Source organism: Pundamilia nyererei, unplaced genomic scaffold (genome assembly GCF_000239375.1).
Source record: "Pundamilia nyererei isolate P.nyererei 1_Seehausen unplaced genomic scaffold, PunNye1.0 scaffold00020, whole genome shotgun sequence".
Taxonomy (NCBI): domain Eukaryota; kingdom Metazoa; phylum Chordata; class Actinopteri; order Cichliformes; family Cichlidae; genus Pundamilia; species Pundamilia nyererei.
The window spans coordinates 565,283-578,337 of NW_005187421.1; the positions used below are offsets into that span (position 1 = coordinate 565,283).

General features: G+C 41.7%; 3 protein-coding genes across 4 annotated transcripts in view; all 3 read left to right on the forward strand.

Annotated features, from left to right (window-relative positions):
• maea (macrophage erythroblast attacher, E3 ubiquitin ligase) overlaps positions 1–2,124 on the forward strand; it is a 14,037-nt gene extending 11,913 nt beyond the window's left edge. The window contains exons 7-9 of the mRNA XM_005726462.1: positions 963–1,096; positions 1,247–1,442; positions 1,579–2,124. Of these exons, the coding sequence (XP_005726519.1) occupies positions 963–1,096; positions 1,247–1,442; positions 1,579–1,674 (426 nt within the window). The 3' untranslated portion in view covers positions 1,675–2,124. The remainder of the gene's footprint in view (positions 1–962; positions 1,097–1,246; positions 1,443–1,578) is intronic.
• Positions 2,125–4,402: 2,278 nt separating this feature from the next.
• Positions 4,403–8,574, forward strand: LOC102214758 (heterogeneous nuclear ribonucleoprotein A0-like). 2 transcript variants are annotated; one of them, XM_005726465.2, is made up of 4 exons: positions 4,403–5,575; positions 6,490–6,640; positions 6,932–7,043; positions 8,470–8,574. In XM_005726465.2, exon 1 carries the CDS (start codon positions 4,482–4,484, stop codon positions 5,385–5,387), a length of 906 nt encoding a protein of 301 aa, XP_005726522.1. In that variant the 5' UTR covers positions 4,403–4,481; the 3' UTR covers positions 5,388–5,575; positions 6,490–6,640; positions 6,932–7,043; positions 8,470–8,574. The 2 variants fall into 2 exon arrangements, with proteins under 2 accessions (XP_005726522.1, XP_005726521.1); XM_005726464.2 differs by lacking the exon at positions 6,490–6,640.
• A 1,258-nt stretch (positions 8,575–9,832) lies between these two features.
• On the forward strand, positions 9,833–12,271 carry LOC102215220 (heterogeneous nuclear ribonucleoprotein A0-like). Its single transcript, XM_013909184.1, has one exon. It carries the CDS (start codon positions 9,951–9,953, stop codon positions 10,821–10,823), a length of 873 nt encoding a protein of 290 aa, XP_013764638.1. The 5' UTR covers positions 9,833–9,950; the 3' UTR covers positions 10,824–12,271.
• The last annotated feature ends 784 nt before the right edge of the window (positions 12,272–13,055 follow it).

Sequence of the window (13,055 nt, forward strand, 5' to 3'; positions counted from 1 at the left end):
CCAGTCCAAACATGTATTGGTGAGACAGAGGCTATCTGAACAAAAAGCAGGGTTCAAAAGTGTTCCTTTTTTGGTTTGTGTGTTTATTTCTTTTTAGCTGGCGTCCAGTTTTGTTTTAGGCTTTTGCTTTTAGTTATTAAGTGTTAATTCTCTTCTCTTCATGTTTTAAACAAAAACAAGCAAACAAACAACAAAGTTATGAAAAAAAGCAAGTCGATGTCTGTCAAAGCAGACGATCTAAAGCGGGTACTATTTAAAAAAAAATTAAAAATGAATGGTGTAACTACTAGCAGTGTTGTTTTGATCTTTACCAGTGGGCAGTTAAATGTACTTCATTGTATAATGAGCTGTTCTGACTCGCAGGACTTGTGGTCTGAAAAATCGTTTCGAACCATTAGCAGCACATGAACTAATGATTATAGTGTCACACTGAAGAGTTGAGCTTTAAGTTCGTTATTCAGTTCACAAGTTGTCACTCTACACATGACACATGAAGGTTGGACCATCTCATGATCCTTCTCCCTCATGTTTCTCTACCTGCTGGCTGGCTGGGCTGGCACAGCAGTAACCTGGCTAACCGACATGTTGGAAAATGTGGACTGGTTAGAGACTGAACTAGGAGAGTAAAATAGATGCATATCATAAATAAACAGAACTGTGAAACTAAATACAAACAATGATGAGTCGTGATCTGTTTGTGTAAACGAAACTCAGCATTGTCTCCTGTTTAACCCACATTGACTCTCCTTCAAATGTAGCTTCAGTTGTGTTTTAAGCTGTGCAGACCAAAGACAAATGTATGCCTTTTATACACAAAAGTAGACCTTTTTGTTTAATTCAGACTTTTTTTATATTGTACAAATTATAAAAGCCGTCTGTGCCAAATTAAACTTGATTATTTATTTATTAATTTTTCAGAAATGCAGAAATGTTATTTTCTCTTTTTCTTTCTGATCTATCAGGATCTGTTGGATCCAGCCCGCTGGAAGATGCTGATCCAGCAGTTCCGATATGACAATTACAGACTGCATCAGCTGGGAAACAACTCTGTCTTCACCATCACCCTGCAGGCTGGTCTGTCTGCCATCAAGACACCGTATCCTTCCAGTGTGTGGTTACTCTTAACCCTGTCATTTCAACTTCTTAAGCTATATGAAGATGGATAGTGCTTTTTGTTCTAAGGGGGGTCTATTCTGTGTGTTATTCCCTAAACTGCATTAATCCTTAACTCCCATTTCCAAACCAGTCAGTGCTACAAGGAGGATGGCACCTCTAAAAACCCAGACTGCCCAGTGTGCAGTAAATCTCTTAACAAGTTGGCTCAGCCTCTACCCATGGCCCACTGCGCCAATTCCAGACTAGTCTGTAAAATCTCTGGAGAGGTCATGAATGAAAACAACCCTCCCATGATGCTGCCTAATGGATATGTTTACGGCTACAATGTGAGTAAACTGCATGATGCCAGCTGGGACTGTATGAAGGTGCTTCCATCCATGTTGAAGCAATTTAAAATGCAGACTTAAAGGATGATAAAGTTTCATAAAACACTCCTTGATATTTCATTATTATCTCTTCCAGTCTCTTCTGTCCATTCGCCAAGATGACAAAGTGGTGTGTCCCAGAACCAAAGAAGTCTTCAACTTCTCTCAGGCGGAGAAAGTGTACATCATGTGATTGCTCGGATGACGCTTCTGAGTATCAACCACATCAGATACGGCCCGTCGCCCATCACCTGTGACCCGGCCTGCTCAGAGCCACCTGTGGAGCTGTGATCCAGTGCCCTTCCTCCCACAGACAAAACCCACATGTTCGTGGAGACTCCACCACCCCATCCCATCCAGTTCCTCTACATGATCAGCTCAAGTTAGCCCACCCAGACCCCGTGCCCCCCCCACCCCCTCCATTTTATCTGACAAACTGGGCTCCTCTCCTTTAAGACTCTGTTTTAGATGTGGCTAGAAGTTGTTTAATCTGATCCATTCAAGCACATGGACTATCAGCATTGTCATTATCTTACAGGCCTTCACACTGAAGATTAGAGAGTAGAGAAAAAGACTGAAGAGTGGAAAAACTGCTAGATAGATGTTTGATTTTACTACAACAAATAAAATCCTGTTGAGGTTACTTTTGACTTTTTTCCTTTTACAAATGTTGTTTGTTACTGAAATAATGTGGCAGAAATGTGTTAAGTCGCTACTTTAACCATTAACACAAGATTTGAGCCTTTTTTGTGAACAGACATGGCTTCCTAGTCACATCTCCTCCTGTGGTGCATGCTGTCTACATCGTTTGTCTTATAGCCATGTTTATGTTGGTTGTTAGGGAATATTTTTAAATGCTTCCTTTAAACTACCTAATTGGATTAATTACATTTATCTCCCTCACGATTGAAACTGGAGGATGTTTTGGGCTACAAAAGGCTTCAGTTTTAATGTAAATATTTGGTAGGACTTGATCTTCATTTATAAATTCAGGAGTTTTAGAGAAATGTCATTAAAAAAAAAAAAAAAATTTGCCATCTGCACAGATTGCTGTGTAAATTTGAGTGTTTTCTCGGGTGTTTAAAACCTGATGTAGCCTTCAATATCCTCAAGTCAAGCGGTTTTTGCTTATAATTTCTCATATCTGGAGAAGCTCGTAGTTTCACAGACAGTAATATAAATTAAGCGGTACTTGCTCCCGTAAAGAAATGTACTAAGTTTTCAGACAAGAAAACCATCTCTGATGTTTTTAGCTTCCAAATGAAAAACACAAAAAACAGTCTTCCCATTTTTGGTGTGACAGGTTTGGTGTTTATTTCAGTTTGTTTGAAATTTTGCCTTTAAAAAAAGACATTCTGGGTGATTTTTAGTCAACTGGACGTTGCCTACAGTCTGAATTTCATAACTATTTTCCCAGTGAAGCCTCGATAATAAAGAGAAGGACAATGGCGCTGCGTTACCAGTCTTGTACTCTATGTTGAAGCTGCTTGCAGCACCATTATTACAGGCTTTAAGACCATTTCATTTAATATACATTCACATGCCTTTACTGAAGGTAAAGACTTTGTCTTTCCTTACAAAGACAGGAGGAGGAGAGGAGTCACATTCAACCTTTATGGCTTTCAAACGTACTATAGAAGGACTGGGATATAAAATAATATGGAGGAGGACCTAAAGGTCACACTGAAAATCAAGCCTGAACACCCAGAATACTCAAAAAATGCAGGTTAACATAATCAATTTTGTGGTCGGTCCTTTCTTCCATCTGTTGTTTTATCAGCAGAGTCACCTCGTTTGTGTCCATCTATAGTTTGGAGCTGTATCTGTGCAGACACAGACTGTCCTGTGTGTTTGTGTTGGTAGAGTAGAAATGGGGATTGTTTCATGAGCAATATGCCTCATAAAGGTTTCAGTAAACTTTGATTTTGGTGTTTCTTTGTTTGCCGTCTGCTTTGCTCTTGTCTGCTCTGAAATCTGCATTACCACAAGCTGTTGGTAGGTGTGGTTATTCTCTGCACAAGGTAATTAAATCAAGTGCCGTGTCTTTCACCTGAAACTACATCACCGTAGCCCGAGGACGTCAGGATTCGAGGGGAATTGGCCTTTTCTTTGTGTTTGATCACTTACATGGAGATCGTGGCAGGAAAGATAAGGGGAAATAGGCAGGATGATTGGCTTATCTGTTACAACCGAAACCTGCAACTTCTGCAGAAAACACATCAGCCACTGACAAGGTTTTCTTCTCCAGATTAATCCAGTATTTTTCTCATTTGCTGTTTGTGTAAATTAGTGAAAAATAATGTCTGCTACAATTTCACACACTAGTTTCTACAGCCTTTCTAACCTTGATTAGGGCTGCTGGGGAAAAAGTGAGCACGTCTTTTTTTTCTTCTTCTTCTTTTCCAGAATTCTGAGAAAAAAGTCAGAATTCTGACTTCAATCTCAGGATTCTGGAAAAGAAGAGGGAAAAGACGTGCCCACTTTTTTTTCCAGTGGCCCTAATCCTCTTCCGTAGATAAAACCAAATATAAAAATTGTAATTTCATTAGCAAATCTTCCAATGCCATATTTCGGAGAGATGGAAAAGAGAATAAGTCTGAATAAGTCTTTTTTTGTTCATCCGATTTATTGGGTCATAGCCTCGCACTCTTTAAAATAATGAGGAGGAGATACGCAATACATAACAAGGTTCCCCACCTCCATGTTTTAAGGTCTAAGTTTTTGAGATCGATGTGGTTTGGTAATACGTGAGAAAAGGGTAGCATGGCCAAAACTATTCACTGTAGTTAAGTGTTTTTAAATCATGGATTATTCATGTATCTTCAGTCTTTTTCTACAAAAGAAACAGCAGTGGACCGGAAAAGGCGGCGCTAATAGTCAGCCTAGCATGTCGTCACAGCGCGTATGATATAAATACAGCTGCGTTCTCCCCCACCTCCATCTTGAGTTCAGAGCGTTGTTGACGGTGTTCGGGTGTAATCGATTCGCCATTTTTCAAAAATGACCGACCAGCTTTGTAAACTTTTCGTCGGTGGGCTCAACGTGGACACCGACGACGATGGCCTACGCAAGCATTTTGAGCAGTACGGCACGCTCACCGACTGCGTTGTCGTCGTGAACAAGCAGCTCCAGCGATCTCGCTGCTTCGGCTTTGTAACCTACTCCACGCCGGAGGAGGCCGACGCGGCAATGGCGGCTAGGCCGCACACCGTCGATGGCAACGCGGTCGAAGTGAAGCGAGCCGTGGCAAGAGAAGACGCAAACAAGCCCGAGGCCCTCGCTAAGGTGAAGAAAATCTTCGTTGGCGGTCTGAAAGACGACATCGAAGAGCAGCATCTGACCGAATACTTCTCCCAGTACGGGCAGGTCGAGAAGTCCGAAGTGATCTCAGAGAAGGAGACCGGAAAGAAAAGGGGCTTCGGCTTTGTGTACTTCACCGATCACGACTCGGCCGATAAGGCGGTTGTCGTGAAATTCCACACCGTCAAAGGACACAAAGTTGAGGTAAAGAAAGCCCTGACCAAACAGGAGATGCAGGCAGCCAACAGAACCTCTATGACACCGAGAGGCAGAGGCGGTAGAGGTATGAGAGGAAATCAAAATGGCTACGGCGGCAGGGATTATGGCGGAAACTACAACTACGGTAATGGCGGAGGCTACAACTGTGGCGGCTACGGAGGGTACGGCAGCGGGCCATATGGGGGTGGCTATGGAGATCAGGGAAGTGGCTATGGCGGTGGCAACGGCTACAATGAGTTTGGCAGCGGCTATGGTCAGCATCCTTCTGGCTATGGCCCCATGAAAGGGCCACCTTTCGGCGGCCAGAGGAGCGCAGCTCCCTACACCAGAGGCGGCGGCGGCGGTGGCGGCTACGCAAGGGGGGGCTACGGCGGCGGCGGCTATTAAATGAGACTGCACGATGGAAAGCAACCCCTACTATTGTCCCACAAATTGCCCTCTCCCCTCAGCCCGGAATTGGACGCCAAGAGTAAAGCCAGTAACGGGGCGTCTGCCGTGAAATCCAACCATGGCAGAGATACGGACACAAAGACCCCCTCCCCCAAATCATTACGAAGACCTCCAAACCCAAACAGGTAGGAAGGTCACTTCCCAGAACACCTGATTATAACGAGAAGCGGTTGTTGCCGTTCAACTAGGACACATTAAGACGAAGAATAACATCGCTTTTTATTATGTACTCACGCCTCCGGCGTCTAGTTGTCGTCTAGAGTTGAATTTATTTTTTATTTGCGTTCACTCGTTGTTTTTGGATTTTTTCGATGTAGGATTGTTTTTCTGACAAGTTCTGATTTATTTTTAATATTTGCATTTTAAAGCAGTTCGTTTTCGATTTTGTTTTTTTCTGCAGAAAACTTAGTGTGACTTTTCAATGTATGAGGATGAGAAAGCATGTTTATGGTTTTTCATAGCTATGTCATTATTGATAACGGACATATGTATTATTTACTTATTGGGTCATTCAGCAAAGGCGGGACGGGATGCAGGACCACTGTTTCCTTCTCCCTTATTGTACCAAACCTCTCAGCCAGTCTCAGTCTAAATATTGTTCATGTTTCCTTTACCTGTAGCAATATCTAATGTATATTGTATACTTTCATGTCTGGAGAACAAAACCTACTGTTAAAAAAACAATTTGCTATGCTCATGTATGTTCATTTTAAATAAAACGTTATACCACTTAGCTTAGTTATTTTACTTATTTAACCAGGCTTCCTCAAGTTCATCCACAGGTATATAAGTGGCATCACCTTGTTGCTCTTTAGTTACATGGCATCATTCCCACAGTTTATTCCCTTACACTCAGGTGGGTGAAATGGTTAATGGTTGTCTACCCACAGCCAATGCATGTAGGCTTTGTAGGGTGTGACGTTGTTTTAAAATTGTGGTTTTTAGATATTGCTAATAACTCTTTATTTTTCTTCTGAATACATATATTTATGTGGACATGAGGGCTCTGATATTTATCTTTGATTATTCCTACATTTAGGTGTTCTTACTCTTATTCCAGTAGGCTATCCCAGCCAAAATAGCCGTAGCAGTTTGTTTGTAGGCTACATCAGGACCCTGTTGATTACCTGGGGTCGATTGTGATAGGAGTCTGAAATATCTCTTTAGGATATCCACATCCAGCAAACTAGGTATGTAAATCAACCTGTCTTCACTCTGTGTTGGTCATTGTATGGCATATCTTTGAGATGGTGCACACGTGTGCCATTATTTAATTTATCAGCGTCTTATATAGCTAATCTTAAAATAAATAAAAGGGAGGGGTGGGTGGGTTAATTATTTTTTGATGGGGGTTGGAAGGGGGTCCAAGTATTGTTCCATAATTAAATGAAACGATGGAACAAGTAAATTGGAGTCTCCTCCAGAGAAGCTTTGCTCGGTGCAGAATCTCACCCTGTTGTTTTCTTTCTCATCTCCTCCAGGTTGCTTCTGTAACCTGGGCACGAGGACGGTAACCCCCGAAACGATGGGGGTGTGTGTCTCTCCACGCTGACAGTGGGGACCAAAGAGTGGTTGTGCCTTCTTCCCCCACAGGTGAAGTCAGTTTTCAGAGGATTCCCCCGGTGTGGTCAAAGGCAGTGTTAATGTGCTTTTTAATGTGAACTGTTACTGGGTTTCCAGGGAATTTTGATTATACAGTACCCCAGTGCTACTGACTAACCAGTGTACACCTTTGATGCATTTGTTTAAAAAAAAAAAAAGGTACTGAATCCAAATCGGGGTTTTCTAGCCTTTTTGGTCTGGAACACCTTCTAAAATAAAGCGTTTTCTTAGTCCTCGTTAGTGTGTTCTTTTTGGTGTATTTGAGCTTTTACAGTTTTGACTTTCATCTAGGTAACTTATTAACTTGTGTTTAATACCAGAATAAATCCTCGTATGAAAGGAGAACTTGGCATTGAGTAACAGTGCCCAAATAAAATTGAGGTCAAGTCTGAGAATTTTCTACTTGATTCAACATCTTGGTTGGAAACCACCAATGTTCATAGGGAGCATGGGCGTTTTTGCGCTGTTTCAAAAGTATTTAACACTTGAAGCTGATAATTGTAAAGCTTTTTAAGATGCATTTCAAGTCAGTCACATGCTTTGTGGGGTTTTGGCCAAAGGGAAACTGTTCAAATGGCTCTTGTAGTTCTGGTTTTACTTGTTTTGCAAGACCAGTAAAAATCTAGTTGATCTTTGTAAACAACACAGTTGACTCTACATTTGTCTACAGAATTGAATTCACATTTCATTTTATTAACTTGCAAATAAGTAATTAAAATAACCCACTTGTCGGGTTTTAATGTGGTAATGGATGGTTGTAAAATTAAAACATGACGGGTCAGTAAATGGAAGGGGTGGGGAATAAAAACATGGGAGATGGTGGCAGACCCCACTGCAGCTCAATGCTTCTTACCTAAATTATTAAAGTGTTCAACAGCTGCAAAGTGGGCTAGCTGTTAAAACGGCCTCCACATTTGACAATGAACGTTAGTCATATATAATTGAACAGAGGGGAGATGATGCTACTTTGTATCAGGTAAAAGCCATAATGCACTCGGAATTTGCATAAACAAACACTGTAGACCAAACTAGTCATCTACACAGAGTGGACTGTTATATTCAGCTATTTGGTTTTTCCAGCACTGCTTTAAGTCTTCAAGTCTGCTGACCACTGTCTAAAAGTGAATCTTGGTCTTTGTGGTTCTTGAAGCAGTTTTCTCAGATTAATTGAAAGATGTTCTAAAGAGCGCTTCAATGATGAAATGCAAGACAATACTTGATGTCTTGGCTTTAATGAGCACTAGAAAATCAGTACAAGAGTTGACTAAAACTCCCACTGTAATCTTAAGTATTTGTTAGGGTTTAAATAATAAAAAATGAAAACCAATCTGAGGTTTTGTGCTGAGATAAACTGCTTGATGTGGTCATGAGTGTAAATTATGCTTTTGTTCTCTTACCTTTTTTTTTTTTTTTATAGGATGATGGTGCTTGGCGAATTCTGATCACCCTGTAGGAAAAGGAAACTTATGTTGGCCTTTCTTTTTATGAATTCACAATAAATCAATATATTTTTGTATATCAAGATGTCTGTTATGTTGCTTTTTTACACTGAGGGCAGTCTGATTGCTTGTTTTCAATCTGTTGGGTGGAGGGTTTGCAGAGGTGGGAGCCCAGAGATGTAAAGCTGGTATGTGTTTTTGTTTTAGGGGTGTTTTATAAAACATGCAGAGTGCCCTTCTTTACTGTCCATCCCATGTGTTCCATAATACAGCTTGGATTTCATGGTTTTTCCATATGCATAGCACATACTGTACCAGTTTTGAAGGTGCCTTGTGGAGGTCTGCCCATCACCATCACTCCTATTTGGCCTCCTTCCACTTTGGTTTTGCCTGCACATTGCTGCATGTTTTGGCTAAATAACTAGCTGAAATAATAGTTCAATAGTGGCAATAATAATAAAACCTTGGTGGTACCTTTTAACTGTATTTTCACTTGGTTACAGTTGGTGTTTTGCAACATGTTTGCCAAACAAGATAAATAAGTATGTGTTAAATGAATAAATTATATCCAATCTCAGTTACCACTACTGAAAATTCACATAGAATTAAATTAACATAATTTACATTTCAGATCTGCACGACCACTAAGACTGAAGTTTAAATGGCTTGCAGAACAATCTCCACAAGGTGTCCTATCAAAATGTCTTTTTTTTTTCAATCAGAAATTAGGTGGATCAAACTAAGAAGCTGAATTTGATAGGAAAAATGCTTTTCGTGTGTCAGACTATGTGATGGGAGTTATTCGCTTCTGTCGGGCTCAAATCGTGTTCCAGGAACAAGGGGGGAGGGGCGCTGAGAGAAGTTGCATTTATTGTGAAGCGCCTGCCTCCAGCTAACCTAATTTATTAAGGCTGTAGCGACTTCAGATTTTCTCTGATCATAATAGTTTAACAGCGAAATGACTGCATTTCACAGCTGTTATTGCTGGAAACAGCCAGTCATGCAGAGCTAATATACACTTAAAAAAATAAAACATGAAATTCAGGCTTATGAGTTTCGTTTATTTTAGGGTTGAACGTGGTTCACGTACACACTTGGAAAAAATATATTTTGTCCCAGTGGGTCTAAAGTGCGACACAAAATAAAACACGGATTGACGTTTTATGTGTTTTAAGTAAAATTAATTTATCGGGGGTGTAGCTTTATTACTGTATTCGAAGAAAAACAAAGGTCGAAATTTACGCGGTCCTTTTTCAGGAAATTAAGATTTCCGATGGGACCTGAAGGGAACAGGACAGTGACGCCAATCGCGCGCCGATTGTGAGGGGGTGATTTGGTTTAAGGTGACCAATCAGCGAGAGGAACGTCTTACGAAGACGTGAGTGAAACGGCCCGCCCTTACGTCGGTTCATTGAAGAAGAGGGACGGTCTGAGCTGCGCACCATCCTCCGGAGGAACCATGACATCCAAACTTTGTAAGCTTTTTGTTGGGGGATTGAACGTGGAGACCACCGATGAAGGCCTCCGCAAGTACTTCGAGCAGTATGGTACCCTTAGCGACTGCGTGGTGGTCATGAACCAGCAGCTTGGACGTTCCCGCTGTTTCGGTTTCATCACCTACTCCACGCCGGAGGAGGCCGACGCAGCAATGGCCGCTAAGCCACATGTCGTCGAAGGCAACAACGTGGAGGTGAAAAGGGCCATAGCGCGAGAGGATGCCAACAACCCGGACATACTCGCCAATGTCAAGAAAATCTTCGTCGGCGGCGTGAAAGACCACATCGTTGAGGAGAACCTGACCGAGTACTTCTCGCAATTTGGCGCGGTGGAGAAGGCCGAGATCATCTCCGACAAGCAGACCGGCAGGAAGAGAGGCTTCGGCTTTGTCTTCTTCGAGGATACCGACTCCGCCACCAAAGCGGTCCTGACCAAATACCACACCATCAACGGGAACAAGGTGGAGGTGAAAAAGGCTCTAACCAAGCAGGAAATGTCCACCAGCGGCCGGGGAGGAAGGGGTCGAGGGAGAGGGATGCAGAGTTACGGCGGCGGAAGAGGAGGCGGCGGCGGCAGCTACGGAGGCGGCTACGGCGGTAGTTACGGGGGTGGCTACGGCTACGGCGGGGGCTATAACGGGGGGGATGGCTACGGAGGCTACGGGGGATACGACGAATACGACAGCCAGATGGGTGGCGGGTACAGCAATGGGGACTTTGGGGACGGCTATGGACAGCAGCACTCCAGTTACGGAGCGATGAAGGGGGGCAACTATACTTCTTACCGGAGCGGGGCTCCTTATAACAGGGGTGGTGGATTTAGCAGCGGCTACTAATGGCGCCCTCAAACGATGAGAGATTCATTTCTAATTGAAATGGACTTGATTTACACACACGAGCTACACATGTCCAGGTAGGGGGTGAGAGGTGGTCTTCGAGTTCAATTAAAAAGAAGCAACGCCCATCACCCACACAGCCTGCTTTCTGGATCCCATCCACCCCCCACCAGGACTTCCCTTCTTGTCCTCTTATTCCACACGTTATGGACTTTAATACTAAGAATTGTGAATTATTGAACTGTATTTTGTTATGTTGAATTCTTTAAGTATAATTTTTGTCAGTCACTGCTTCAAATGAGAAAAAATCGATTGTTTGATTTGCAGATCTGTCAGTTTTGCCTGTTTTCACACCATGAACTCAGGGTTTTAGGTAAAGTTTGTGGCAGTGTCCGGCAGCATGGGACTGGATTTCTTCAGCTTCTTGACCCTAAAACTTTTTTCTTTGCTCTCTTTTGTTTATTGTTTTGAGAAATGTCAGGGACTATTTTCACTGTACTCTTGCCCCACTTTCCCGTCCCAGTTTTCTTTTTGTTTTCTTTTTTTGTTTTGCCTAGATTAAAATCCTTTGAAATTCATGTGTTCAGCTCACCCCCTATGTTCTGCTTTTATTAAAGTTTTTAATGTTTTAAAAATCTATCTAATCTCGCAGTCTTAATTCAGATCAACAGAAAGTGCTTTTAAACCCCCCACTTTGGGAACGTTTGGGAACAATTATTTTTATTTCCTTTTTAAATCCTTAAACTCTCCTCTTTAAATTGGGTTCAGGAAACGACCACTAGGAGGTAGTATTGCCTGGAAATCATGGATTTCTGCTACATCGGCCATTTTGGAGGTGGTGAATCACCAAAGCAGTATTTGTTATTCCTATACAACATAAAAAAATAAACGAGCATCCTCATTTTGATTAACTGCTTTGTTTTTTTTATTTTTATTTTTTTAAGACTTACCAGTTGTCTTTCTATTTTTCCTCCATGTTGATCTACAGAAACTCATCGATGACAGGTTTTCACAATATCAGGCTCCTAAAACCCTCACAGATTCAGCCAGCTGATAAATATTTTCACCTGGGAGCAACCAGTCTTTAGTGTCCATCAAACAAAGGGGAGAAGTGTTAGGTATTGGCAGATATAGATGAACGTAACTGGCCATGGTGCTAAAGTGTGTACCAAATCCGCTTGTGTAAGGGCTGGATGTCATCAGCAACACCTACATGACCTACAAGATTTTATGGAGGAAAGTAGGTGCACAGGCAAAGGAAGAATAAAGTGAGAGCTCTCACTCTGAACCTGTTTCTGGTTTGGAAAATATCCAAATACTGGGTGTTTTTATATGAAAGTATTTTTCTTTTTAACATTGAGTGTTATAACCTGATGTTGTTACAGCTGTACACTGCATTTTATCACTCCTTTCATGCCTGATTTTTATAAAGCACGTTTAGTAGCATACATTCATTGTTTGACTGAATCATTTTGGCTTTAGATTAAATGGAATGAGAGTTGGAAGAGACCTCGAGCGAACTTAAAACTGAATGCTGGTCTTCTATTATCAGTTTAGTACATGGAAATGCACATGCTCATCACAAACCTGACCTAAGAGGCCTGGAGATGAGAATGTGCATTTCCAGGAAGGAAATCAGAAATAAATGCAGAAAACAGGCCTGGAAAACCTATGATTTTAACGTTTCTGTGCAGCCTTGCCTTGTATCCTGTTTAATATATTTAATGAAAAGTTAGACTTCACAAAAGGTTTGAGCGTTAATTTGTAATGCTTGTTTTGCAAAGTATTTTGAGCATAATCTTGCTAGATATAATGCTTGATTTAAACCAGATTAACAGATCCTAATAGAAAATGTAAAATAAAACCTAAGGAGTAAAAATGATCCCCTGGGGTGTCGAGACTTAAGCACGAGCAGCAGAGAAAGACAAAGTGCCGCTGACACCTTCTCTCTTTGTTATCTAACCACATGTATTGTGCACAAGCGTAGACTCTAAATGCATATTAATGTGAAGCACCTCTCACATGCCAAACATATCAGGCCAAGCTTTGCTTTTCCAGTGTATTTGAGCGTGCCTATGTTCAGCATGCTTCCCAGTGTTTACTCCCTGTAAACTGTATGACAACCTCCCTTCAAAGCCACCCTACAGGGATCTAGGTACAGCTTCCCCAAAGGTCACACAGAGTTCAGTTCTTCAGGCACAGGGTTGCAGGTTTTTTTGTTTTTCACAGGTT

What these genes read in the sequence shown, in the direction of transcription:
- LOC102214758 (XM_005726465.2), top strand. Translation starts at nt 4,482, where the DNA reads ATGACCGACCAGCTTTGTAAACTTTTCGTCGGTGGGCTCAACGTGGAC.
- LOC102215220 (XM_013909184.1), top strand. Translation starts at nt 9,951, where the DNA reads ATGACATCCAAACTTTGTAAGCTTTTTGTTGGGGGATTGAACGTGGAG.